The sequence below is a fragment of the Balaenoptera physalus genome (genome assembly GCF_965194825.1).
Source record: "Balaenoptera physalus genome assembly, chromosome: 2".
Lineage (NCBI taxonomy): Eukaryota > Metazoa > Chordata > Mammalia > Artiodactyla > Balaenopteridae > Balaenoptera > Balaenoptera physalus.
In genome coordinates this window covers 142,187,562-142,215,141 of record NC_138883.1, presented here as the reverse complement: position 1 = coordinate 142,215,141, position 27,580 = coordinate 142,187,562, and the positions used below count along the sequence as shown (strand labels likewise).

General features: G+C 53.2%; 1 protein-coding gene across 3 annotated transcripts; it reads left to right on the top strand.

Annotated features, from left to right (window-relative positions):
• The first annotated feature begins 132 nt into the window (after positions 1-132).
• ANPEP (alanyl aminopeptidase, membrane) lies at positions 133-26,130 on the top strand. Of its 3 annotated transcripts, none has more exons than XM_082448601.1 (21): positions 133-279; positions 7,309-8,259; positions 8,794-8,936; positions 9,046-9,185; positions 9,613-9,739; positions 9,827-9,981; positions 10,244-10,357; positions 10,457-10,600; positions 10,780-10,845; positions 10,967-11,032; positions 12,634-12,809; positions 13,074-13,153; positions 14,458-14,591; positions 14,711-14,766; positions 15,694-15,841; positions 18,997-19,088; positions 19,550-19,660; positions 19,788-19,955; positions 20,680-20,820; positions 21,245-21,326; positions 25,521-26,130. In XM_082448601.1, the coding sequence occupies exons 2-21, from the start codon at positions 7,667-7,669 to the stop codon at positions 25,707-25,709; spliced, it is 2,925 nt and encodes a 974-aa protein (XP_082304727.1). In that variant the 5' UTR covers positions 133-279; positions 7,309-7,666; the 3' UTR covers positions 25,710-26,130. The 3 variants fall into 3 exon arrangements, with proteins under 3 accessions (XP_082304727.1, XP_082304726.1, XP_082304728.1); XM_082448600.1 differs by having other exon boundaries at positions 7,229-8,259; XM_082448602.1 differs by having other exon boundaries at positions 133-283; positions 7,320-8,259.
• The last annotated feature ends 1,450 nt before the right edge of the window (positions 26,131-27,580 follow it).

The window sequence follows — 27,580 nt, the reverse complement described above, 5'->3', positions numbered from 1 at the left end:
GAGCAATTCCAGGGCCTGCGGGCCGGCCGTCGTTGGAGCGGCTCCCCATCGGGGGTGCTCCTGGGAGGCTGCGGGCAGGCGGGGGAGGAGTCCGGGCGGAACTGCGGGGGGGCAGAGGTTAACCCGGGAGGAGTAGTGGTCGGGTCAGGTTACTTCCCTTTAAAAAGAAGGGGAAAGGAGGAGTCAGGTCGTGGTGGGCAGTGTCCGTGGCCGGTCCGGCTCGTCGTTCGGGAGAGGAGGCTCCGAGCAGGTCAGGGTCGGGCGCCCTGGCGGCCACAGGCAAGTGGAGCGCGGTGGAGAGGGGCTGCGGGGCGCGGAGGGGCTGCGGGGCAGCTGCGGGGCGGCAGCCACAGGGAGGAAGGGACATCGACGCAAGCGCGCGCAGAGACCCCGACGTCCCCGCCGACGCCCCCTTCTCAGACCGGTACACTGAGGTCCAAGGAGAGCGAAGAATTCTTTTGGCTGAGATCCCGCTATGATCTCGGGGCCGAGTTCCGCAGCGGGCCTATCAGCCGGGCAGGGGGCCGCCCACCTGGAGAGGTGGTCCCCAGGGCGGGGAGGGCGGCTGCCGGCGCCTCTGGGGGAGGACGGATGGAGAGACCCCGCTGGTGCAGCGGACTCTACCCTGCTGAGGTCTGAGGCAGGGTGGTGTGGGGACAGAGGTGCGAGCGTGGTGACTATGAGGCACAGCAGCTCAGACTCGTAGTGGGTGGGGCGGAGCCAAAGATGAACGGAATCCTTGCCAGCCCTTGGGGTCTATACAGCCCCCAGAGGAGGAGGGGGGGAGGCCAGGGTCAAGGCCGCAGCAGGAGTCCCCCTTAGCTAACCTTGGACGTTTTGCCTTTGTCCAAAGCCCTCCCCCCGACCGCTTAAAGGGAATTCCTATTTTTAAACACCCATTGAACAGTCGTCGTCTCCCTTGCTCCTTACAACCCCATAGTTTGCGGGTTTTCCTGAGGCGGGAACAGAGTGCCCGCTCCAGCACTCCCTGGCAGCCGAGATGATCAATGCTCCTATTGCAACCCGCACTTGTTCTGGGGAGGGGTCCTCCAGATGGAGCCAGTGGGGTCCTAACTCTGCACCTCCAAACCCCCAGCAGTGCAGTGGGCACGGGTGCCCCAGTTGGGTCATGCCTTGGGTTTTGTAACTGGAATCCGCCTCCTCCCTCCAACCCAGCCCAGGGACTGCACCAACCAGGCAGTGTGGTTGAATGGTCAGAGCACTGTTCTCAGTCAGGCCTAAGGTATGATTGTGGCTTAGTCTCTGAGTCTCTAACTGACCTGGACCTCTCTGGGCCTTGCCTTATTCACCTGTAAAAGCAGAGTCTTGGACTAGATGGGCCCTCCCATTGGTTGTCAGTGTTTGTGGAGCTGGCTGTAAATATGTGAGGTGGGGGAGGGGAGAAATGAGGGCATGGTCACATGGAAGTGGCAATGGGCCTCCAATCCACTAAAGATCCCTTTTGGACACATTGGGGGCAGGGGAGGTGGAGAAGGCAGGGTGCCTCGCCCCTCTCTGGCAGTGGGCTGGCATCCTCCACTAGCCCACCTCCCTAAAGAGCCCTAGTGTAAGGCTAGACTATCAGTGGAAGAAAGCTTACCCCAGAGAGCTGCTCCCGCTTCGCAGATGGAGAAACAGGCTCAACTGCGTGAGGCAGACTGGCCACCTGCCCTGTGATTCCCCCAGAGCCTTCTAGGGAGTGGGGCATCAGCTCCTTCCCACTTCCGCAACCCTTAAGCCAAGTCCTCCAGCCCCTTTGCTTCAAGAGTTTTATTGCTAAGCGTTCTGAGAAGACAGGTGGGGGTCCCCACGTGGGAAGGCATCAATCAGGGTATTGGAATGGGGCCTAGTTCCTGGGCTTCTGACTCTGGTGGAAAATCCAGAACCCCATGCTGGGGGCTATTCGAGAGTCTGGGAGGGATGGCAGGGACAGTAGGCCAGCTGTTCACACTGAGTCCCCTGGGTGCCTTCCTTCACACAGGCCAACAGCCATCACCTCCAGCCTGGGCCCAACCCTGGGTGTCCGTCATTGGAGACGCTACAGTGGTTCGGCTGCACCCTTGAAGGCAAGCCAGGGTCCTCCACAGAGACCTGTGTCTGGTAGCACAGCGCTCCCCCTCTCATAAGAAGTTCCACTTCCTAGAACCAGCCCCTGCTCCTGGTCCTGGTCTGGGGGCAGGGAGTTCATGGCCCCTTTGTAGAGACCCCATGCTGACTTCCACCAGGTTCCCAGTCTCTCAGCTATTCCTTGCAGCAGCCACTCCTGCCCCATGTCCCTTAGTGTGCCTCTAAAATTCAGAAGAAGGGACATACAGTTCCCCTAAAAGATGATCAGGTCTTTCATCCTGCCCAGATTGGCCTTCCTTAACTTGTTGTCATGTGTTGTTATGCTAAAAGGTGTGTGTCTCCTCCTGTGGTCTTTTAACCCTCCTGGGCACTGCATAGTAGGAAATGTGGGGAGCTGTATGAGAGGATGCTTTGGGAGGCATATATAGTTAAGCAATAGAACCTGCCACTAACTAGCTGTGTGACCTTGGGCAAGTCACTTAACTTCTCTGTGCCTTGGTTTTCTCAACAGCCAAATGGTGGTGATTATCCTGATGATGATTATCTGTTCAGTTACACAGATGGGAGTTTCCAGACAGGATCCACAGCCCAGAATGGCCCTTCCAAGGCTGGTGTACTTCCCCCACTCAAGAGAGCCCCTTCTGCTCCTTCGCTCCTGAGTGCCCTTGCATTGGGCTGCAGAGGCCAAAACAGGAGCTGACTTCCCATTAGGGCCTTCTGCGGCTCTCACAGGATGGACAATGTCCAAGGCTCCCAGAGGAAGCACCCTGGGGGCTGGCCCAGGCCCAGCCTCATGCAGCTGTGGGTGGAGACCTCAGAAGTCTGGGAGGAGGCCAGGGGCCGGAGGGGCCAGAGGGACCAGAATGTGCCCTGCACTGGGGCCCCAGCCTCATCCCTGCTCCTAACTCGCTGCTCCTTCAGAGCAGACAGATGGGCTTCAGGTTGTTCCATAGCTCCCAGCCTGCCCAGCCCTGCAGCTGAGGAGGATAGGGCGGCGAGGTGTTGAGTGAGCATGAGCAGTAGCTTACCCCAAGACCCAGTGATCGGTGAGGGAGCCTGGATTACACAGTTGTTTGCCTGACTGCTGGTCCTAGCTCTCCCCACTACAGCCTCTCCCAGGCTCCTGGCGTTGTCATGTTTGAATACAAGGCAACTTGTACCCCCATATCTGAGATAAAGCTGACTTTTCCCATTCAATTAATGTCTTCTACACGAGTGGCTATGCCTCAAATATTCTCTAACATGATTGTTGTCAACCTTAATTTTTTTTTTTTTTTTAATTTAGAACTTTTGTTCCCGGACCAAAACATAGGCAGGGCAGAAATATATAAACCCATAGATAGGAAGGCTGCTTTGGTTGAGACCGGAGCTGGGTACTCAGCTTCTCCCCCATCAAGAAATGAATGGTAAAAGGAATGCACACATTCTGCTCACCTGCAGAAATCTTCCACTCCAAAGACAGTCTGCTGGTGATGCCACCCCAGAATCATACAGGGTGGAGCAGTGATTCCCCAAGTGAGTGCAGCTAAACAAGGTGATTTCGGTGGCTACCTAGATGAATAGTTTTAAAATCAATAGTCATAAACTGAAATGTGTATCAGAAAAAATATAACGTAATACATCCAACCATGACTTCACGGTCGTTATTGCTCAGAAGGAGAGTAAGTAGTGAATTTATTTAAAGAAAAATGTTAACTAAATAATGTATGGGAGGATCACAGATATGGCAAAACTCACAAAAGTGGTTTGTATGCACAATCTAGGAGCCCAAGAAGGAACGTGAGGCATAGAGGGGAAATCTGTGCTGAGGATCCAGGGTCTGAATTAACGCCGAGTTCGGTCTTTAACCACTGCCTCTCGTTTTCTTATTGCTGCTCCATTTCACAAGCATGTGTTACCTGCCTGCTGTGTACTAGGTGCTTGCCTGGTATAGAGGATAACATCCTCATGGTGCTGAGTCTTGGGGGTGCTGGGAGGGCTGCCCTGGGATAGCATCGCTGAAGTGAGCTTCCGGGATGAGTGGGTGGTATGTGAGGGAAAGACAGAAGCTGTCCAGGCCCAAAGAGAAGCTTGGGGTGAGGGTGAGGGTGAGGGTGGAGTGGGGGTGGAGGAAGGAAGAGATGGTGGGCTTGAGAAACCAAAAGAGGCCATTGGGGCAGAGCAACAGGGGGAGAAGGCTTGAGATGAGACCAGAGTATCATTGGAGGCTAGGTCACACTGGACCTGTAAGCCAAGGCAAGGATTGTGGACATTGTCATTCATTTAGCCAGCGTTGAGCTTCTGCCCTGTGCTAGGCATGGAGGGGTGTACAAAGTCACAGAGGCTTCCCTTGAGGTGCCTAGGTCTAGTGAGAAGCTTTTGAACACATAGATGGCCTTAAGTGCTGTGATAGAGGTGTGAACCAGAGGCCAGGGAAGCACCCAGGGGAAAGGGGCTGCCTGTTCATGAGAAGGCAGTGACGTTTGAGCTGGGTTTTGAAAGATGAGTAGGAGTTTGACAGGAGGGAGAGGAAAGGCATTCCTGGCAGTGGAAACAGGATGGGTAAAGGCACAGAGGTATGAAAAAGTCCAGGGAGTTTGGGGAAATACCCACAACTGGAGCCACATCGGGCATTGGAAAGAGGAGAGGCCAGAGGGTCAAGTCCACAGAAGGTTTTCAGGCTCAAGCCAGAGCTGAGGTTTCATTCTACAAGCAGTGTGGAGCCAGAGACCAGGTTCAAGCAGGAGAGGACGATCCCTCTACCAAGGTGTGTGGGCAGGTTGGGTGGCAGGGGAGAAGAGCATGGTTACTGCTACCCAGTGGGGTGTGGAGATGGCCATGCCTGGGCCTTGGCAGGGGGCTGGAAGAGGGGTCCCTTTTTATTATCAGAGGAGGTGGGGGCTGTGGAGCATGCCCCTCTATGTGCCCCCAGCCTTGGCTGGCACAGTGCCCAGAACAGTGACCTCTCCTTACAGGACAATGGGCTGCCTGCTGTGCCAGCTTTGAAGACCAGAGGCCCTTTCCAAAAGGGTAAAGATCCCAGCCAGCTGGGCCCACGGGCTGTGTCCAAAGCAAACAGGAAAAGGCCATGGTGGGCCAGGCAGGGCCTCTTTCTTTGTTTGGAGTAGAGATTAGGCCAAGGAGGCGTATGTGTCTTTCTGCTGCAAAGGTGGGAGAGGGCTGCAGGTCCTACAGAGTGAAACTTGTTGCAAGGGGATGCATGACCCCTGGGTGCCAGCCTTCAGGGGTACAACAGAGATGGCTTCCCTTGGCAAATTCTAGCCCTGATGGAGGGAGACTGGAAGCACATACTTCTCACTCTCAGTCACCCTCAGGGGCTGCTGCTCCCTCTGTCGCCATGCCCAAGTTGGAGCCCCCCCTCGGTACTTGGCTTCCCACTCTTGCCCCTTGGCCATCAGCCCAGGCCTAATAGGGGTGGCTGTAGGTCACTGCAATGGGAAGTCCACACTGTCTAGACCAAGGCCCTGGGGGGCAGGTCTCTAGAGAGAAGGAGGGAAGTGCTGACAGCTCAGAGCACCCTTGAGCCCAAAGATGGGCACCCAGGATTCCCCTGAGGATCCTGTACAGGGATGCCTGCATGAATTAACCTATGAATACTTACAATCCATGCATGCATTTGTTTACCAAGCCTCCAGGCAGGCTCACGGGTCACTGGCCCAAGCCAGGGCAGGGAGTGGCCAATGAATGAGGAGCTGACAGACGAGCTGAGGGAGGAGACAAGCGTGGGCCCTGAGATGCATTTGGCCCTAGCAAGAGTCTTGCCTGTCTGCCATGGTTGGAGGAGGGCTCAGAGAAGGGGGTAGACAATTCTCCCAGGGCTAAGTGGGAGTGGAGACAGGGGTGGAGATGGGCTGCAAAGACTCCAATAAGGAGTGACTCCTGAATTGACTCACTCATTCATCCATGCACCCATTCACGCCTGTGTGCATTCACTCGGCAAATATGTATTGAGCAACTACTATGTGCCGGGCACTGTGCCTAGTGCCAGTGAGCAGAAGCAGCCAAGGACCTGCTCTCATGGGGCCTGCCGTTGGTGGGGGAGACAGGCAACACTCAAGTCATCACCACACAGATCAAATGGAAAATTGTGCTGAGTTATATGGCTTTGAAAAAGAGGTTTGTGGTTCTAAGGGACCTGACCTAGTCACGGAGGTCAGGGTGTCTTCTCTGAGAAAGACTTGAAGGATAAATAGGAAGTAACCAGGGCAAGAAGGGGGAGAAGATGATCCAAGCAGAGGGAACTGCACATGCAAAGGTCCTGTGGTGGAGGGTCTGGGTGAAGGCCAGAGTGGCTGGAGTTCCGCAACAGAGGGGAGTGTGGTGAGAATGAGGTTGGGAAGTGGGCCAGCTGATAGCACTTGAACTTGTGGGTGTCTTTAGAAGATTTGGTCTGAATTCCAAGAGCAAAGGGAAGGTTTTAAGCAGTGGTGCAAAATGATCCAATTTGTGTAGCAAACTAGTTTGAGGGGGCCCAAGTGGAAGTGAGGAGTCCATGAGGGTCCAGCAGTGCCCACATAAACAATGAGAGTGGCTTTGACCAAGGACATGGTGAGATTGGGGGGCAGGGTGAGTTGGATGTTGGGGTGAGGGTCAGGCGATGTTGAGGTCTGAGGAACTGGGCTGGCGGATGGGAAGGGTGACAATGAACATCATATTCCTGTAAGAACATATTATATTGAGCATGATAAGTAATATCTTCCTTTCTACCAAGGATAGAATGGTTGACCTCTAAGTAAGAAAGAAGGGAAGAATTTTCAGGTTCTACTATATGGTATTTAATATGTTTTCTCATTAAATCTGTTCAACAAATCTGAGAAGTAAATACTATTATTTATGTATGAGGAAAGGGGTCTCAGAAAGGTAAAATTACCTGCCCAAGGTCATGGCTGGGAAGAGGTTAAGCCTCCACCAGCCTCCTCTCTTAAAAAAAAAAAAAAAAGGCAAAACAACTTATTTCATTCTTCTTAGTGAGCTGATAATTGAGGAAAAAGTTTTTGGCAGAAGGGAAAGGGAGGGGAACCTGGAAGAACTTCCTGCTCTGAAAGAATGCAAGGGAGGCTGGGGCCATGTCACTGAGGAGCCCTGGGCATCCATCCAACCACAGGGGTGAACCAATGTGTTCTTGACCTGAGCCAGAAACCAACTCTCCATTTCTCTTCAGCTCCCACCTCCCTGCTCCTGGGAAGTCCTTCTAACCTCCTGGACCTAACCTCAATCCTGTTCCTGTGCCCATTGTCTCAGCTTGCAGGCAGATCCAAGACAGCTGGCCGCTCCCTCTCCCCGCTGGGCACGAAGCCTGACACCTGCCCTTCAGCCCTCGGTGGGCTCCCAGGAAGCCTGCAGCCTGTAACCGGACAGTTTGCTCCCCGCAGGTACCCCTGAGCTGTACTCCTCACACTGTTCCTGGATCTCCTCTCCGAAACCTGGGCAGGGTGTGTTCCCACCCAGTCCAGTGACCTTCACCTGTCTGAGCCCTGGTTAATTTTTGCCCAGTCTGCAAGCTGTGGGGCTCCTCCCCTTCAGGGATATAAGCCTGGCCCAAGGCTGCCCTGTTCCCCACCTGTCCTGAGCCTCCCCAAGCTCCCTCCGCACCCTCACCATGGCCAAAGGATTCTACATATCCAAGGCCCTGGGCATCCTGGGCATCCTCCTGGGCATGGCGGCCATAGCCACCATCATCGCTCTGTCTGTGGTGTATGCCCAGGAGAAGAACAAGAATGCCGCCGTGGACCCCACGAGCCCCGCGACCACCATCACCGCGGCCACCACCTTGGACCAGAGCAAGCCGTGGAACCGATACCGCCTACCCACGACACTGTTGCCCGACTCCTACAACGTGACACTGAGGCCCTACCTCACTCCCAATGAGAATGGCCTGTATATCTTCAAGGGCACAAGCATCGTCCGCTTCATCTGCAAGGACCCCACTGACGTCATCATCATCCATAGCAAGAAGCTCAACTACACCACAACCGAGGGGCACATGGTGGCCCTGCGGGGCGTGGGGGCCTCCTCGGTCCCCACCATCGACAGGACCGAGCTGGTAGAGCCCACGGAGTATCTGGTGGTGCACCTCAAGGGCTTGCTGGAGGCAGGCAGAATGTACGAGATGAAGAGTGAATTTCAGGGGGAGCTGGCCGACGACCTGGCAGGCTTCTACCGCAGCGAGTACATGGAAGGCAATGTCAAAAAGTAAGTCGGAGCCAGGTCTGCTGGGTGGGGGCAGATCCTAGGTGCTGAGGCAGAGCTGGACCCTGGGAGCCAAGGAAGGGCTTGGGTTCGGGGCCTTTGAATCTTCGGGAGCCCTTGGCTGGCCCATCACTCCATCTGCAGCTCTGGTAGAGCAGCTACCAAGACAATCGACCCTTTCCTGGAGGGCTCCCCTATACTTTATTAGGGAGTCAGGGATGAGAGATGAAAGTGCCCCTTGGATAGATAGGAAAACAGGCTCTGAGGAAAGAAATTTGCCAAGGTTTCCCAGCCAATACAGGGATGGAGCCTGCCAGGACTTTGACCCTGAGTCCAGAAGGAGCTCTGCTCTCCCATGTCAGCTGGCCTGTCGGCCTGGAGGCAGCCTGGGGGAGGTGGGGAGGGCAGGGATTAGGCCAGGCAGCATCTGTGCACCCCATCCCTGCACACCCAGCAACACCCTACAGCCCCAGCCCCACACACCCACACGGGCACAGGCATTAAGCTGGCACACCCTCTAACCCCCGCTTCGGGCAGGGTGCTGGCCACGACACAGATGCAGTCTGCAGATGCCCGGAAATCCTTCCCGTGCTTTGACGAGCCGGCCATGAAGGCCACATTCAACATCACCCTCATCTACCCCAAGGAACTCACGGCCCTGTCCAACATGCCACCCAAAGGTGAGCAGGTCTGGCTGGGGCCACACATCCTCGGAAAGCAGACCCCCAGGGCTGGGGCACAGGGCAGGGAGAGGGCGCAACCCCACATGCCTGCGTGCTCCCTGTCCAGGTCCCAGTGTCCCGTTTGCAGAAGACCCCAACTGGAAGGTCACTGAGTTCCAAACCACGCCTGTAATGTCCACATACCTTCTGGCCTACATCGTGAGCGAGTTCACGAGTGTGGAGACAAGTGAACCCAACAACGTCCAGGTATGGAGCTGAGGCCACCTATCCTTCCTCGGGATTGGTCCTGGCCTGGGAGATATTCCTATTTATCCTCATCCTTGTCCCAGCCCCTGAGTTGCTAGGCAGTGTTTGAATCCCAGTTCTGAGTGATCTTGGGCAAATGCCTTAGGTTCTCTGACCCTCCGTCTCTGCATCTGAAAAGTGAGACCCTCCTCACGAAGGGAGTTCCCAACTCCTGGGTGCCAGACAGATGGTGGCGATGGCTATTGTTATTCCCCAAAGGCCCCTGCCTGTGACTCAAGGCTCTAAAGAGACACCCCCGCCCTCTCCTCCGCTGACCAAGCCTCCCAGTTTAACCTAGTTGGTCCCCCAGCCTGCCAGCCTTTGGGACTCGGCCCATCTGCACCAGGACCCAAGAAGGGCCCCTGACCTACCTCTGTCTTCTTTGCAGGTCCGGATCTGGGCTCGGCCTAATGCAACTGCACAGAACCATGGCATTTATGCCCTGAATGTGACAGGTCCCATCCTAAACTTCTTTGCCAATCATTTTGATACACCCTACCCACTCCCAAAATCTGGTGAGTGAGGTGCCTCACATTGGGGGGAAGCGGATGGGTTTCCCCCCATAGCCCGAGGCCATCCCACCAACAGCCTGGACTCCCCAGACCAGATTGCCTTGCCTGACTTCAACGCCGGTGCCATGGAGAACTGGGGGCTGGTGACCTACCGGGAGAACTCGCTGCTGTTTGACCCACAGGCCTCCTCCAGCAGCAACAAAGAGCGGGTTGTCACTGTGATTGCTCATGAGCTGGCCCACCAGGTAGCCCCCCAGTCATGGGGAGTGCAGACAGAGAACGAGGGGGGCTCTGGGAGGAGACGGCACAAGCTGTGGCTCCGTCCTTGGCAGCTGAGAAGGGAAGAGTTCCACCTGGCAGGGTGTCAGGGCGGAGTCATGATGATGTCGGTGAAGCCTCGAGCTCAAGACTGGCACACTGGGAGCACTCAGTGAAGCGTAGCTCTGGGTGCTGTTAGTGACCGCAAGGCCCGAGTGGCTTGCCGGGCTGACCTCCCCTCCCCCACAGTGGTTTGGGAACTTGGTGACCCTGGCCTGGTGGAATGATCTTTGGCTGAACGAGGGCTTTGCCTCCTACGTGGAGTACCTGGGTGCTGACTATGCAGAGCCCACCTGGAATCTGGTGAGCCCGCTGCCCAGGGACCACTAGGGTCTGGGTTGGGGGAAGACCTGGGTCACCCCCTCCCAGGCCAGTCTCCTGATGGCTGCTGGGGATTTGCAGAAAGACCTCATGGTGCCGAACGATTTGTACCGTGTGATGGCTGTGGATGCACTGGCCTCCTCCCACCCCCTGACCACCCCTGCTGAGGAGGTCAACACACCCGCCCAGATCAGCGAGATGTTTGACTCCATCTCCTACAGCAAGGTGCTGCCCAGCCCCCGTGCTGGTCCTGAGACAGTAGGGGTCATGGGAAGGGAGGTGGGGACTCGGCCCACAGGGGCCCACCGAAGCCGGGGCTCCGGGAGCACCTGTCCTAACCTGATGGGGACACAGGGTCTCCTGCTGGCTCGGCGCAGCCTTCTGAGCCCCCTCTCCTCCACCAGGGAGCCTCGGTCATCAGGATGCTTTCTGAGTTCCTGACTGAGGACCTGTTCAGGAAGGGCCTGGCGGTGAGTACCCTTGGCCAGCCATAGGGTGGGAGGTGTTTCCTCCAAGCCCCGGCCTACCACAGAGGCTGAGTGGTAGAGCCTGGGGCAGCAGCTTTACCCTCACCGTGCCGTCTTTCCACAGTCCTACCTGCATGCCTTTGCCTATCAGAACACCACCTACCTGGACCTGTGGGAACACCTGCAGAAGGTCAGTAACAACCAGCCCCCCTGAAGCCATTCTGTGGGGGTCCTGAGATGCTGAAAGTCCCTGGGGGCAGCACACGTGTAAGAGAATGTGCCCAGCTCCACTGCTTACCCTCCCAGGCAGGCCATCTGGAGGCTTGGTTGCTCATCTGTAAAATGGGCGCAATGATGGCTCCTTGAAGGAGGTGTTATGAGAGCCTGGGTCATGAGCCCTGGCAGGCAGCCCCCCTCACGCTACAGTGAGCTCTGTGAGGGCAGCTGAGGAGTGCCGTCATCTGAGTAGCGAGGAAACAGGCTCTTGTGGTTCCCAAGCCCAAGCCTTCCTCTCCCTGGAACTTTGGAGCCAGTCATTCACCTACTCAGCACTCCTGGCTGCCCTGCGCCCCGGTCAGCCCCTCCCAGACATGACTTTGCACACACCAGCACCCTCAGCGCGCTCTCTGACCCTCCCATCCAGCCTCACCTTGCATTCCTGTCCATTCAGACCCTGAGTGGCCCCTGTCTTTGGGCAAACCCTCTGACCACTCCCACCCTCCCGCCTGCCCCTCCCCGCCTCTCCTGAGACTCTCCCTATCATTCCCCATCATGTCCTCTCCTTCACAGTGGCCCCCACCCCTTCTCTGTGGCCCTGGTCAGCCCTACCGACCCCTCCATGTGCCTGTGCTCCATGACCAGCCTGACCAGGGAGGGGAGACCCAGGGCCTTGTCGCAGAGTCACAGCTGGGCTCCAGGGCCCTCCTGGCCAGTCTGCAGCCCGACATCCATCTGCCATGAGGCCGGTCCACCTCCCCCACCTCCCACAGCGTCAGTCCCTCCCCTCCGCTTCCACTGTCTTCCTTGCCCAGCCTCAGTTTCCAGCGCCTTCCTTTCTTCCGAAGCCAAGCCCTCCTCCGCACCAGCACCCCTCCAGCTCCATCTGCCCCTCCCTCTTTCCCTGAGCCCCTTCTCTCTGCAGCCCCCCTAGAGATCCCCTCCCCCTCAGCTTGCACCTTCCAACAGGGTCTTCTGCCCTCTATTTATGCTGTTCTTAGTTTTTTATTTTCTCAGTTATTAACAGATGTGGTTGGTTTTTTGTTACTATTATGAAAGCAATGCACACACATGGAAAAAGATGAAAAAAGATTTAAGACAATAACAACCACCCTAAGCCCATCCCCAGACCCTCATCCGGGTGCGTTTCCTTCACATTGCCACGACCCTCTCCTTCGCGCTGCCTGTGACATGGGGACACTGGTTTTCCTTCCTCTCTGTCTCCTCTCCCTGCCCGTCCTCCCGGGTTTGTTCAGGCTGAGCCATGGGCATCCTGGGTGCCCCTCCCTGACACACACCCACCTCAGGTTGGATCACAGAATGGGAAGCCACATGGATTTGCTTAATCGAAGTGGAATGAACCGGAGGCTGGGAAGCTCTTGGCTCGTCCAGCACTGGGCAGCCGAGGAGACAGAGAGCCGGGCTGGGACCCCAGCTCCTGCCTCTCAGCCCAGTGCTCCTCCACTGCCCCCCAGCAAAGTGGTGCCACTAAGGGGAGGCCAAGGGTGAAAGGGGAGAGTGGGTGGGTGGGAGAATGGCAGTTGCTGAAGGCCGCACCATATCCCTCTGCCCAAGGCTGTAAACAATCAGTCGGCCATCAAGCTGCCAGGCACCGTGCGTGACATCATGGACCGCTGGACCCTGCAGATGGGCTTCCCTGTCATCACCGTGGACACCAAGACAGGGAGCATCTCCCAGAAGCACTTCCTGCTTGACCCCGAGTCCACCGTCACCCGCCCCTCAGCATTCAAGTGAGCAGATGAGGTCACTGAGACAGGCGTCCTAGTGAGGGTTCTGAGGGGCAGTTGCTCTGGGACCCTCTGACCATAGCAGGGCCTGGCCCGCTGTGGCCCCTGCCATAGTGGCTGTAGACAGTCTCCCCCCTGGGCCAGGAGGATGGGGGCGTTTAGTGCCAGAGTTGGGCAGAAACTGGAAGTCCGGGCACGGCTGTTCTTTGCTGGCAGTGCCCAAGAGCTGCAGTTTCTCACACCTGGCCTCTGGATCTCTTGTTGCAGCTACCTGTGGATTGTTCCCATCTCATCTATCAGAAGTGGCAAACCGCAGGGCCACTACTGGCTGCAGGGCAACGCAGCAAGTAATCCAGCCCTGCCCTAGTGGACAGCAGCCCCATCCTATACTCCCAGCTCCTGGCCCATGTTCTGGGGTTATGGCAGGCCTCAGCCAGGGCTTCCTTCATCGTTTCATTCAACAAATGGAGCCAGCTTCTTTGGTTCTAATTTCTACGCTGTGTGACCCTGGTCAAGTTACCATCTCTCTCTGGTCTCCATTTCCCCATCTATACAATGGGGCTAGGAACAATATCTACCCCATTGAGTTTTGTGAAGGTTAAAGAAGAGGATTCCCATGAAATGTTTAAAACAGTGCCTGGCACGTAGTATGAGCAGTCCTACTCTGCCAGGCACTGAGGAAACCAAGGTCAAGGCAAGTCATCCTCTGCCTAAGCCAAGGCTGCAGATGAAGGGAAGGAAGACAAGCAGTTCAAACGTTCCAGAGCTGTGCTGAGTGCTTTAACAGAGGCATATGTGGCCTCTGGGGTACTGGGGCAGGTGGGCAGGGAGCCGGGAATAAGGAGCTTCAACTACATGGAGAGGTCAGGAAACGCTTCCTGGAGGAGGTGATCTGAGTCAGAGGAAGAGTAGGAGTTCGCCAGGCTAATGGCAGCAGAGAGAAGCAGTCCAGGCAGAGTCAATAGCAAGTGCAAGGCTTGAGGTAGGAGAGAACTCGGAGACTGAGTGTGGCTCGGGCAGAGGTGCGCCCTCGGTGAAGCGGGTCCCTGCAGGCTGCAGGAGACGATGGCTATGTCCTTGGGCCAGGAGGAGCCGGGACAGGTGGGAAGTGGGAAAGCCATTGGGTCTGACCTGCAGGTATGGAAGGATCCCCTCTGGCTGCCAGGAGAAAAGGTGGAGGGAGAGCCGTGAGGAGGAGGCATGGAGCCCCCAGGAAGAGATGAGCAGTGCTGGGGGGCTAACTGGATGGGAAGTGCTGCCTGGGTTTGATGGCGCTGTTACAAGCGGAGAGGTGGGAGGAGGAGCGGGTGGAGGAGGAGCGGCCGCCTGGGGAGTTGAGTCTGAGGGGCCGGGGTTGTGCCGATGGAGTTGTCTCGGTGGATGCCACTGGCCCGGCCACCCAGAGCCTGTGGGAGGCAGGGCGGCCACTGAGATTCAGAGATGGCAACTGGTCTGTCCAAGGTCCCCGGCCAGAGTTGGGCCCCGGCAGCCAGTCCTACCCCTCTTCTCCGCCCCTCTCCTTGGCGTTGGCCCAGCGGCGTGAGGGCCGGCTGCTGCCAGGCTGCAGGGGAGGCTGCTCTGCTGAGGCCTGGGTCAGGTCAGCCTGTGGCCTTCTGAGCAGCCCTGCCCCAGCTCTGGTCTCTCCCCACAGCCCAGAATGATCTGTTCAAAACCCAAGCGGATGAGTGGGTCCTGCTAAACGTCAACGTGACGGGCTATTACCAGGTGAACTACGATGAGAACAACTGGAGGAAGATTCAGAATCAGCTGCAGATAAAACCATTGGTGGGTACCTGCCGCCCCACCCATCCCCTGCCCGAGGCCCAGCCCCAGGATGGGGCCCCAGACTGCAGGGCCTGCCCGCACCGCCAGCCCGAGGTCACACGCTCTGTTACCCCTTCTAGACCATCCCTGTCATCAATCGGGCGCAGGTCATCTACGACAGCTTCAACCTGGCCAGGTGAGTGCTCAGCCATGGAAGCCTGGAGACTTGGCAAGTGCGGTTCCATAGTGAGAGCCAGTGCTGCCTCCCGCCGTCCTCACCGTGTGCCAGGCTCAGCACCGTGGGCTCCCTGTGCTTCTGGACACCCCTCCCTTGGCCACACATCCCCGGAGATTGTCGGTGTCACAGCCTATACTTCCCAGAGAAGGAATCTGAGATTCAGAGCTTGAGTACCCTGCCTGAGGTCACACAGTAGCCCATGACAGCCAGACGCAGTCCTGTCCAACTCCAAAACCACAGTGCACTCCACGGCACCAAGGTTTTCCGGAGGGCTACATGTGGCCCAGGCCACCATGCTCAGTGCTAAGAAAAATCCGGGAAGGACAGGATAGAAGAGAGGCAGCATGGATAAACAGATATTTATTGAGCAGCTGCTGTGTTCATGAGCACCAACAGTTACCAAGTTCTTTGACATAAGTGATGTCACCCATAGACGTGGACCTTTATGAACCAAATATGCACAGATGGCCTGAGGAGGTGGAGGGAGGAAAGACCAGAGGGCCAAGCAAATCAGAGAAGAGGTGGGCAGAGTAAAGAGCACAGGTTTCTTGTCTTTTTGAATCTCTGATCTATCTCCTATGGGCTGTGTGGCCTTAGGCAAGGCACTTTACCTCTCTGAGCCTCAGTTTCCTCATCTGTAAAATGGGGATAATGAGCAAGGAAATGTGACTGGCAGTGGGTGAGGGCCAGGCCTGGGCTGGCCTCGTTTGTGGCACCACCCAGCATCCACATCCCTCACCCCTACCCCCAGCCCCACCCCTGGTGAATGCTGGAGCTGGCTCAGTTGGGCCTCTGGGACCTCAGGCTCTAGGAGGAGGCTGGGGTTCCCACAGTGAGGCTGAACTGGGTGAGGATGCTTACTTGAGCCCCTCTGTCTGCTCCCAGTGCCCATATAGTCCCTGTCACCCTGGCGCTGGACAACACCCTCTTCCTGATCAACGAGAAAGAGTACATGCCCTGGCAGGCCGCCTTGAGCAGCCTGAGGTACTTCAAGCTCATGTTCGACCGATCCGAGGTCTACGGCCCCATGAAGGTACAGAGGGGCATGGCAGGGTTCAAGGACCAATTCCCCAGTGCCTGAAATTACGCCATAAGGAAGTGAATAGAAATATTGCCTGGAATGGTGAAACACGCCAGGTCCTTGGCAGTGGTGAGAGAGCCCGAGGGATGTAGGGTGAAGGGAGCAGGGATTGAGAAGGTGAGCAGGTTGGGCACAGCAAAGAAAGGACACAGACTTCTAGCAAAGTTTGCTAGATTTGGAAATTAGCAAATCCTTCTTTCAGAAGGCAACAGAAAAAGCCACAGTACAGGAAGGGGGTGGGAGTGGGGGAGAAGGCCTGTTACCAGCTGTGTGGACTCAGGCAACCCTCTTCAGACCCAGAGAACCCCTCTGTGAAAGGAGCGGGCCTGTGCCTGCCTAGCCTGCCCTAAGGGGCTGGAGGGGGATGCCGCTGTTAACAGTTTTGAAGCTTGGGGGCGCGGGCAGGGAGGATCAGAGGGAAACTGCTTGCTCTGGATGCATAGCTGAACCCATAAGGATGTTCATTGCTGTGTGGTTTATAAAAGACAAGAAAACCAAAAATACTCAAATGTCCAACAGTTGGAGTTGGTTAAGTAAACTAGAATATCCATTTGATGGAATATTATGTAGTCATTAAAAATGTTTTTCACATGATTAACTAACTGTTATGGTAAATGAGGTTTTAACTCACTTTAAACTCATTAACCTACCTACACCTTGGATTCACCCCATCCTCCTAATGTAGTAAAATCACAATATTTGGTCAACTCAGTATTCAGCATTTACTTTATGTGATTATTTAAATATCATTCTCTGCTGAGCCACATAAAGTACCATGTTTGTGTCTCCTTTTTTATACATCTTATACAAATGTATCAGATAATACATTAGTTTTGCTTTTTCCTGGAGGCATCCCTCCTGGAGCCCTCTGTCGGCCTGCTCCCTTCTAGAACTGCTACTCAGCTCCCACATTGGGAGGCTCTCCATTGTTGCATCTCTTGTTTCCTGAACCCATGGATTCTTCCTTGAGTTTTCTCTCTATTAGGGGAGCACATCTTCCAGTTTTGGAGAAAGGGTTCATAAGAGGTGGATTTTTTCAGGTAGATTGTCTGAAATGTCTTTATTCCACCTTCACACTGCATTGAGAGTTTGCTTGAGTTTAGAAGTTTCTAGGTTGAGGGACTTCCCTGGCGGTCCAGTGGTTAGGACTCTGTGCTTCTACTGTAGGGGGCATGGGTTCAATCCCTGATCAGGGAACTAAGATCCCACATGCCTCGCAGCATGGCCAAAAAAATTAAAAAAAAAAAAGTAGTTTCTATTTTGGAAATTATTCCTCAGGAAATTTCAGGTCTTGCTCCATTGACATCAAACCTCTCATGCTTCTGTTGAGAAGCCCAGGGCCTTTCTTATTTCCAGTTCTTTGAATGTGGCCAGGTTCCCCTTCTGGAAGCTGTGGGCTCTTCTCTCCATGCTGGTGGTCCTTCATGCAGGTCTTTCTCATCCTTCTACGTTTTCAACCTGGACAACTTTGCATTGCTCCTTTAAACTTTCTTCCTCTCCTTTTTTCCCCCAGTTCTCCCTTTCTGGGACCCTTGTTAATCCAATTCACTGCCCTTACATTGGTCCTCTAGTTTTCTTCTCTCCTATTTTCCAGCTTGGTGACTTTTTGTTCTGCCCACTGGGATATGTCCTCAGTTTAGCACACCACCTCTCCTCATTTTTTCTATCATATATTTAAGCTTCCAAGTGCTATTCCTTGCTCCAGCGCCCTATGCAATATCTTCTCTGAACTCTTGGAGGATATTTATCACAGGCTTTTATGAAGTTTTCTTTTTCTTTCACTGACTTGTTTCCTCCAAGTCATCTGTTTGTTTTGATCTCCTCTTTCAGGTTGGAAACTGAGCTGCCCCTTTGAATTTGAGAGTGAGGCAGTGGTTGAAAGCTCCACGGGGAGGTGGAGTTTGTCACCTGCAGTCTTGTTATGGGGTGACTAGGTGGCCAAGTAACTCCTCGTGGGGACCCTCAAAAATTAATATCTATGACTGTGTTCTCTTGACACCATTCAGTCTCCAGAGAGTGATCCTCTGTCTTGTGCATTTGAGGCTCACTTTCTGGGATCAGGGTGGGGAAGGAAACTGGGGGTACCTCCATTTAGGCTGTAAACTTTCACCTCTGGCCCTCTCTGCAGTTCAGCAACCCTCCCACTGTGTCTGGGGACCCTAGTTCTGAGCCCCTCTGATTCAGCCTTGCTCATGGGGGAGGGAGGGGTGTTGCTTGAGGCAGGGAGGGAAGTGGGCACTCGAGGGTTTAATTAGTCCCTCTACAGATTTTGGCTCCATTGCCCTGTTCACAGCCCGGCCTCACTCCTGTCCCCTGCACACCCATCCCTCTAATTCTGAGCCTCGTCACAGCAAGTCTCCTTGCTTCTGTCTCCATCTCCCCCATGGCAGGTGCTCTGCTGCAGACCCCCGCCTCGGCCAAGCCTGTTCCATCTCCCTCTCTCCACCTCCCAGCTCCTACACTGTGTGGACGTCTCATCCACTGTTGTTTCCTTTCCAATTCTCTTTGCTCTTGGGGGTTTATTCCTTTTACGTTTGGATGCGGATTCTGGTTGACACACATGATAATCTACTGTATTGAACCAGCGTCTGCAAAGGATTTTAATAACATGGGTTGGGCCTTACACGACAATGCCAGCTAAAAGAACAGCATGCAGAATTGTAGATATGCTGGGCAGAAAAGAGAAAGGAAGGGGCAAACTCACCAATTTGGAAGTCATGGATTCGGTAAGTTCTGGGATGGTTAGTATTTTCTGCCTGTGCTTTACAGTGTTTTCTAAATTCCCCACAGTAAAGGCAGAATACTTATGATCAGGTGGTGGGGGATGGTAGGCCCTAAAACTATATTAGGAAATGGTGATACTTAGACATAGAGTGTCAGAACTGGTTGAGCGAAAGAACCCCAGATCAGTCATCTGAGACCTGCACTAGCGCCGGCTCCTTTGACCACTGTCTGGCCTTGGGCGAAGCTCTTAGCCTCTGGCCTCTTGCTTCTGTAGCCATTAGCCCTTGCTACACTTGCCTACCCACATCAGAGGCTCCGTGGGGCTCCAGGTGGGTCAGGCATGAGCCACCTCTTTGAGGCTATTCATGTTTTCTTTTTCCCAGAATTACCTCAGGAATCAGGTTGAACCCCTCTTCCTGTATTTTGAAAATTGCACCAAAAACTGGACTCTGCGCCCAGAAAGCCTGATGGACCAGTGAGTATGACCTCTCTTGGGTCTGGAGATCACAGGTGGCCCAGGCACCCTGACCTGGGAAGTCCAGAGCAAGTCCCAGCAGCATTCTCCTCTGAAGTTCCCAACTCCTGGCCGGACCAGGGCCACCAGTCAGGGAGAGACCCCCCCACCCACCCACTAGGAATAGGGAGCCCTGCCCTGAGGCTCTATGTGGCCTCTTTGTACAAAGGACCAAACTGAAATTTCAAGGTCCCCTCACCGGCATTGTTATTCAGATTCTAGGGGTTGAAGGTGGGGCTGGAGTCTGTGCCCGCCCTCCCTGGGCTGCCCAAGGCAAGAAGCAAAGAGGGGGACCCAAAGGGCGGGTGGGCTGCAACCTTAGAGCCCCAGCCCTGCTGCCCTGCCTGGAGCTGTGTGTCAGCAGGGGAGTCTTTGCCAGAGTCAGAGCCAGGCATGCTGACAGAATGTCACCCCTGGGGCAGGTACAATGAGATTAATGCCATCAGCACTGCCTGCTCCAATGGGCTGCCTAAGTGTGAGGAGCTGGCCAAGAACCTTTACAACCAGTGGATGGAGAACCCCCAAAATAACCCGTGAGTGTGTCCCCTGCTTGTCTCCTGATCTTTATCTGTCCCTCAAGCTCACAGCCCTGTCCTCATCAGACCCTCGTCCCGCCCTCCCTGCTGCTGCTCTACCCCTGACACCCTGACCCCACACCAGGATCCACCCCAACCTGCGGTCCACCATCTACTGCAATGCCATCGCCCAGGGCGACCAGAAAGAGTGGGACTTCGCCTGGAGGCAGTTACAACAAGTCCAACTGGTTAATGAAGCTGACAAACTCCGCTCAGCGCTGGCCTGCACCAACAAGGTCTGGCTCCTGAACAGGTGAGGACCAGAGCTGGACGGGGCTGGGTGAGTTCCCCTCCCCGCCGGGGACCAGGGTCCCGATGTGGGGGAGAAAGAACCAGCCAGGCGTCCTCACTCTCCTCCGTGGGATCCTCGCAAACCTGCGCAGTGGAGCAGTGCGTTTCCCAGTTTTACAGATGAGGACACGGAGGCTCAAAGAAGCAAAACAACTTGCCCAAAGGCTAGAAGCTTTACTCAGTGAAAAAAACAAGATTTGTATCTGGATCTGGGTCCACGTCCTGTGCTTTTAACTGCTGCAGTCTCCTAGCCTTTACCTCTCTGTCAAGGGCTGTGGTGCATCTGGACCTGAGTCCTTCTGGACATCCAGCTGGGCACCCCCCAAACCCTTGGATGAGGGCTCCTGGCTCCCACTGTGTGCCTCATATGCCATCTTCTGTACTTCAGTAAAGAAGAGCTACCCTCAATGTCAAAGACAGGAGTGGCCACCCTACCTGGTGCAGGGCTTACCCCTTCCTTCATTCATTCATCGTCAGATATTTATCAAGCACTTGGTCTATGTCAGTATGATACCTGGCATAGCCAGTGACCCTGCTTAGGGGACTCAGTGTCCCATCTGCAGGAGGGCGGTAGGACCAAGGAGTCTTCAACCCGCAGCATGCTGAAGGGATGTTGAGGGGTTGCAGGAGAGGTGTGTGGGGTGGAGGGCAGGGTCCTTTTATTACGCAGCATGCTGTCCTCACAGGTACCTGAGTTACACCCTGAAGCCAGACCTCATCCGGAAGCAGGATGCCACCTCCACCATTAACAGCATTGCCAGCAACGTCCTCGGGCAATCTCTGGCCTGGGACTTTGTCCAGAGCAACTGGAAGAAACTCTTTCAGGAGTGAGTCTGCCGAGAGCATGTTAGGGGAAGCACACACCAAGGCTGAGTCCCCTGGGGGTGGGCTGTGTGCACCAGACCCTGCAGGGTCGGGAGTGGAGGGTAGACACTGCATCGGAGTGGTCCAAAAGGAACCCAGCTTGAGGTCGGGAAGGGACAGGAATTGAAAGACGTGGCAGCGGGGCACAGCTGTCCCTTTTCCCACTTGGGGGAAAGAAAGTCTGGCTGGTGGGAGTGTTCTCTGAAGAGATGGGAGCAAGGACACTGCAATCAAACCCGTGTTCAAGTCCCTAGTGGTGTCTCCTTGGACATGTCATTTCATCACATCTGCGAGATGGGGACAGTCACAGGGTCCTGTGTCGCCTGCCAGTCACCGAACATTGGTTCCTGGCCCCCCTCACGGTTCCTCTCTCTCCCTGCCCTGCAGTTATGGCGGTGGTTCCTTCTCCTTCTCCAACCTCATCCAGGCTGTGACCCGAAGATTCTCCACTGAGTTCGAGCTGCAGCAGGTAAGAAGCCCCGGACCTCGGGGCGGCACCCAGAGGCCCATCCCCAGTCTCAAGGGACAGCCGCCACTCAGCTCCCACCGCATGTGTTCACAAGGCAGCGGGGCTCCATGTGGTCAGGCCTTCCTCATGTAGAGGGGAAGCTGGGTATCCAGACTTTCTAAATGTCACAATTCAATCACAGATATTCATCTTGGAATTTTTGTATAGGCAAAAGGTAAAGAGAATAATATAATGAACCTCCATGTACCCGTTACTCAGATTGAACAATTATTAACATTTGCCGACATTTTTTTGGGGCGGACAGTTTTCAAGCTAATCACTGATATTATATAATTTTACCTATAAACACTTTAGTCGTATCTAAAATAAAGAATTTTAAAAACATAATCTATCATTAGCAAATATAAGAAAATTAACAATGCCTTACTATCATCTTATACCCAGGCCATTTTCAAATTTTCTGTCTTTTTTTGGCCGTGCCCCAGCCGCTTGTGGGATCTTAGTTCCCCGACCAGCGATTGAACCTGTGCCCCCTGCATTGGGAGCGCAGAGTCTTAACCACTGGACCACCAGGGAAGTCCCCTATGTTCACATTTTTGAGTGAACCTCTGTTTTTACTTCTCTTGGGTGTACACCTAGGAGTGGAATTGCTAGGTCATTTGGTAACTGTGTTTAACTTTTTGAGAAACTGCCAAACTGTTTTCCAAAGCAACTGCACCAACTTACATTCCCACCAGCAATGTATGAAGGTTCCAATTTCTTTATGTTTTGGGGAAAATTGTTATTTTCCTTTTTGAAAAAATTATAGCCATCCTACTGGGTGCAAAGTGGTATCTCATTGTGGTTATGAGTTGCATTTCTCTGATGACTAATGATGTTGAGCATCTTTTCATGTGCTTCTTGGCCATTTGTATATCTTCTTTGGAAAAATGTCTATTCAAATCCTTCACTCATTTTTTAAAAAAATAAATTTATTTATTTATTTTTGGCTGCGTTGGGTCTTCATTGCTGCACGCGGGCTTTCTCTAGTTGCAGCGAGTGGGGGCTGCTCTTTGTTGCGGTGTGCGGGCTTCTCATTGAGGTGGCTTCTCTTGTTGCGGAGCATGGGGCTCTAGGCGCGCGGGCTTTAGTAGTTGTGGCTTGCAGTCTCAGTAGTTGTGGCTCGCAGGCTCTAGAGTGCAGGGCTTAGTTGCTCCGCGGCATGTGGGATCTTCCCGGACCAGGGCTCGAACCCGTGTCCCCTGCATTGGCAGGCGGATTCTTAACCACTGTGCCACCAGGGAAGCCCCCTTCACTCAGTTTTTAATTTGTCTTTTTATTGTTGAGTTATAAGAGTTCTTTATATAACCTGGATACTAGGCCCTTATTAGACGCATATTAGGCAAATATTTTCTCCCATTTTGTGGATTGTCTTTTCAGTTTCTTGATAGTGTCTTTGATACACAAAGTTTTCAATTAAAAAAAAAAGTTATTTATTTATTTATTTATGGCTGCATTGGGTCTTCATTGCTGCATGTGGGCTTTCTCTAGTTGCAGCGAGCTGGGGCTACTCTTTGTTGTGGTGCGTGGGCTTCTCGCTGCAGTGGCTTCTCTTGTTGTGGAGCACAGGCTCTAGGCACGAGGGCTTCAGTGGTTGTGGCACGTGGTCTCAGTAGTTGTGGCTCGCAGACTCTAGAGCACAAGCTCAGTAGTCGTGGCGCAGGGGCTTAGTTGCTCCGCGGCATGTGGGATCTTCCCGACCCAGGGATCGAACCCATGTCCCCTGCATTGGCAGGCGGATTCTTTACCACTGAGCTATCAGGGAAGTCCAAAAGTTTTTTATTTTGATGAAGTCTAACCTTCTATTTTTCTTTTGTTGCTTGTGCTTTATGTGTCATATATAAGAAACAATTACCTAATCCAAGGTCACAAAGATTTACACCTATGCTTTTTACTAAGATTCTTATCATTTTAGCTCTTACATTTAGGAGTGATCAATTTTGACTTAATTTTCGTACATGGTGTAAGGCAGAGGTCCAACTTCATCCCTTTGCATGTGGCTATCCTGTTGTCCCAGTACCATTCATTAAAAGGACTATTATTTTTTTGTAATATCATTAATTTATTAAAAAATTTTATTGGAGTATAGTTGATTTACAATGTTGTGTCAGTTTCAGGTGTACAGCAAAGTGATTCAGTTATACATATACATATATTCATTCTTTTTCAGATTCTTTTCTCATATAGCTTTATCACAGAATATTGAGTAACGCTCCCTGTGCTATACAGTAGGTCCTTGCTGGTTATTATAGTGGTGTGTGTATATTAATCCCAAGGTCCTGATTTATCCCTCCCCGCCCCCATGTTTCCCCTTTGGTAACCATAAGTTTGTTTTCGATATCTGTAAGTCTGTTTCTGTTTTGTAAATAAGTTCATTTGTATCATTTAAAAAAAAATAGATTCCACATATAAATGATATCATATGATATTTGTCTTTCTCTGTCTGACTTACTTCATTTAGTATGATAACCTCTAGGTCCATTCATGTTGCTGCAAATGGCATTATTTCATTCTTTTTTATGGCTGAGTAATATTCCATTGTAGACATGTACCACATCTTCTTTACCCATTCCTCTGTTGATAAAAGGACTATTCTTTCACCCATTGAATGATCTTGGCACCTTTGTTGAAAATCAATTGACTGTAAATTTTAGGGTCTATTTCTGGACTCTCAATTCTGTTTCATTGATCTGTTTGTCTTTATGCTAGTACACATTGTCTTAATTATCATAGATTTGTAGTGAGTTTTGAAATCGGTATTGTGGGCCCTCCAACTTTGTTCTTTTTCAAGATCATTTGGCTATTCTGAATCTTTGCATTTCTTTATGAATTTTAGGATCAGCTTGCCAATTTCTGCACAAAAATACAGTTGGAATTTTGATAGGGATTGTACTGAATCTGTAGATCAATTTGGGGAGTATGTCCATGTTAGTAATATTAAATCTACCAATCCATTAACACAGATTTGTCTTTTTTTTTCCTTTTATTTAGGTCTTCTTAATTTTTCTCAACAATATTTTATAGTTTTCAGCATACTGGTCTTGCACTTCTTTTGTCAAATTTATTCCTAAGTATTTTATTCTTTTTGATGCTATTGTAAATGGAACTGTTTTCTTAATTTCATTTTCAGATTTTTCACAGCTAGTGTATAGAAATATAATTGATCTTTGCATATTGCTCTTATATCCTGCAACCTTGTTGAACTCATAAGTTTTAATAGTTGTGCTTTTTTATTTTTCGATTCCTTGGAACTTTCTGTATACAAAATCATGTCATCTGCAAATAGAGATAGTTTACTTCTTCCTTTCTGGATGCTTTTAATTTCATTTTCTTGCCTAATTGCCCCCGCTACAACCTCCAGTACTAATACATCTTTTAATCTATAGCATCTCTTTAAAAAAAAAAAAACAACATTTATTTGCTCAAGCAACTGGGCCATTTGTACTATAGAAATGGCCACATTTTGAATTTGGCTGGTTGCTTCCTTGTGGTGTCTGTTTAATTTGTCCCTCTCTCCTCCCTTGATTGGATTGAGATTGTAATTCATTTAAAAACTGAGAATCAACTCAATAAGAACCTAACAGTGAAGGTCAAATACATGTAGGAGCCAAGCTGAACCTTGGGGCGGTCATTTTTTAAAAAAAAATAAATTTATTTATTTTTGGCTGTGTTGGGTCTTTGTTGCTGCATGCAGGCTTTCTCTAGTTGCAGCAAGCAGGGGCTACTCTTAGTTGTGGTGCGTGGGCTTCTCACTGCAGTGGCTTCTCTTGTTGCAGAGCGCAGGCTCTTGGCGTGCAGGCTTGCTTCAGTAGTTGTGGCTCGCGGGTTCTGGAGCGGAGGCTCAGTAGTTGTGGCGCATGGGCTTAGTTACTCTGAGGCATGTGGGATCTTCCCGGACAAGGGCTTGAACCCGCGTCCCCTTGCATTGGGAGGCGGATTCTTAACCACTGCACCATTAGGGAAGCCCAGGGCTGTCATTTTTGACCTCTGCCAGGGAGAGGGAAGGACTGGCCCTCCCTGTCCTGGAGAACAGGCTGTGGTCCGCATCCCCAGGGGCCCTAACATGGAGGGGGAGGACAGAGGACCTGGCAGCCCTCTCCTCAGGGCTGTGTTAGAGACCTAACCTGAGGCTCAAAGTTATCCTTTTCCTCGCAGCTGGAGCAGTTCAAGAAGAACAACATGGATGTAGGCTTCGGCTCAGGCACCCGGGCTCTGGAGCAAGCCCTGGAGAAGACCAAAGCCAACATCAAGTGGGTGAAGGAGAACAAGGAGGTGGTGTTTAACTGGTTCACAAAACACAGCCAAATAGTCCCTGGTCCTTACAGTCACCTGGCCCCCATGTGAGATGCCCACGTGTGTGTATCCAAGTGGCTCATGGTAGGGTCCCCATTCCTAAAGCCTGAGGCACCCGTGTCCTCCCCTTAGGAACAGTCTCTGGCCCATGTTCTCTCCACTCTGCCCAGGGGGCCAGTCCAGTTTCTGATGGCCAGACTGTCCAAGTGCCTCCCAGCCCCTGCCCCTCATGCCAACCCCACCCCAGGCCTGGCATGGCTCCTGTCACCCAGGGCCCTGGGGCTGATCTCAGGGAAGTCCAGCTCCAGGGCCAGATGAGCAGAGGCCCTTGATGGATGATCGACTGCCTTGGGGGGCTGCCCTGTGCCCTCTCTCACACTCCCATAAAGACCCTGAACCTGAGGAGTTAACAGAGCACCAGATCTGTATATTTTTTTCTAAGATAAAATGTAAATAAAGGATTTCTAGATGAGCTTCCAGACTCATTACTAAACTAGAGCAGGAGTGGGTCTGCACAACAGCTAGAGAACCTGGGGTGCATGGGGGCCTTGGACCCCCAGGAAACATAGGAAGGAAGAAGTACCCAGCCTGCTGGTCCTTCCTAGAACACCTGTGTGGCAGTGTCTGCCTGCAGTGTTCATTTCATTGGCAGGATTGAGACTCTGGGTGCTGGGGAGCCACTGGAGGTGGAAGGAATGGGGACACAGCGGTCCCCAAGGTGGAGTGGGGCTTGGTGCCAGACACAGAGCAGGTCCTGACAGTGGAGGGAGTGCTTTTCCAGAAAGCAGGAGTTTCCACGGTTTCAGAAGCTAGGATTTGCACCTGAACTAGAGTGAGGCAAGGGAGCAGGGTGCTGGCTGGGCCCCTGTTCCTGCACTGCAGCCAGCACACCTGGGAGAGTGAGAGAAAAGGGCTCGCGGTAAGGGCAGCAAGCCCTGGATCCAGGCCTGGTGTGACCACTCACTGGCCAAGGGCATGTCCTGCCACCTCTCCAGGATCCCTGGGTGGCATATCAGTTTGTAAAGTTGTTGTTTTCAAGAGTAGCATACAGAAAATGGCAGGTGCTCTCCAGATCACCTGGGGCAGCCAGTGATCAGGGCCAACTCTGAGGAGAAGGTCTGGGACCCGCAGGGCTTCATGGCCCACATCAGCCTTGGTGGAAATTTCTTGGCAAAGGAGGCCCAGCTGAGCACCCAAGGCTGGTGGGAGGGAAAGAGGGAGGTAACAGATAGCCCAGGCTCCTCAGGGGTCACCTCCAGTTGACCCCACCTGTGAGCTGCTCCAGCTGGAGTCTTGAAGTCCAGCCTGTTTCTTGACCCCTGGGCTTTGGTTTCCTCATCTGCACGATAAAGACGATCTATCATAGGGTTGGTGTGTGGATCTAAGGAGATTCACGTACTTAGCACACAGTCTGACACTTAAGGAGAGCAGGGTGTTACTATCATCCTTAGCCCTGTCTCCTGCTCAAGGCCCCATCCATCCTTTTTCCTCCCAGCCTCTTCCTCCTTGTGAGAAGTGTGCCAGCAGGCCTGGGGCCAGGAAGGCTCCTCCATGCTCCACTACCTTCCGCACACCAAAGGCTGGGGCGGGCCAAGGGGTGGGACCAGCCTTGGGTATGGGTCCCTCCACCAACCAGGAGGCTCCCCCCAGCCCAGCCTCTCCGGACCAGCCCTTCCTGTCGCCAGGGCCCAGCTGCTGGCGCCTGGCACTTGACCTTTGGGGGACCAGAGGGCAGGCGGCCCCCTAAGGTGGTCCCCGCTGGGGGAAGGACCAGCACCACCATCTAGGGTCCCTGGGGGAGAGCTGGCCTCCAGGTAGGAGAGTCAGCAGGGACCCTAGTCTCCGTGCCTGGCACTGGGCTAAGTGTTTATGTGCATTATCTCATTTGGTTTTCAACAGTCCCAGGAGATAAGGACTGTCTT

What these genes read in the sequence shown, in the direction of transcription:
- ANPEP (XM_082448601.1), top strand. Translation starts at nt 7,667, where the DNA reads ATGGCCAAAGGATTCTACATATCCAAGGCCCTGGGCATCCTGGGCATC. An exon ending in GCTGCAGGGCAACGCAGCAA is followed by an intron (nt 13,154 to 14,457) that starts GTAATCCAGCCC and finishes CTCTCCCCACAG; the next exon opens with CCCAGAATGATCTGTTCAAA. An exon ending in GAGAACCCCCAAAATAACCC is followed by an intron (nt 19,661 to 19,787) that starts GTGAGTGTGTCC and finishes ACCCCACACCAG; the next exon opens with GATCCACCCCAACCTGCGGT.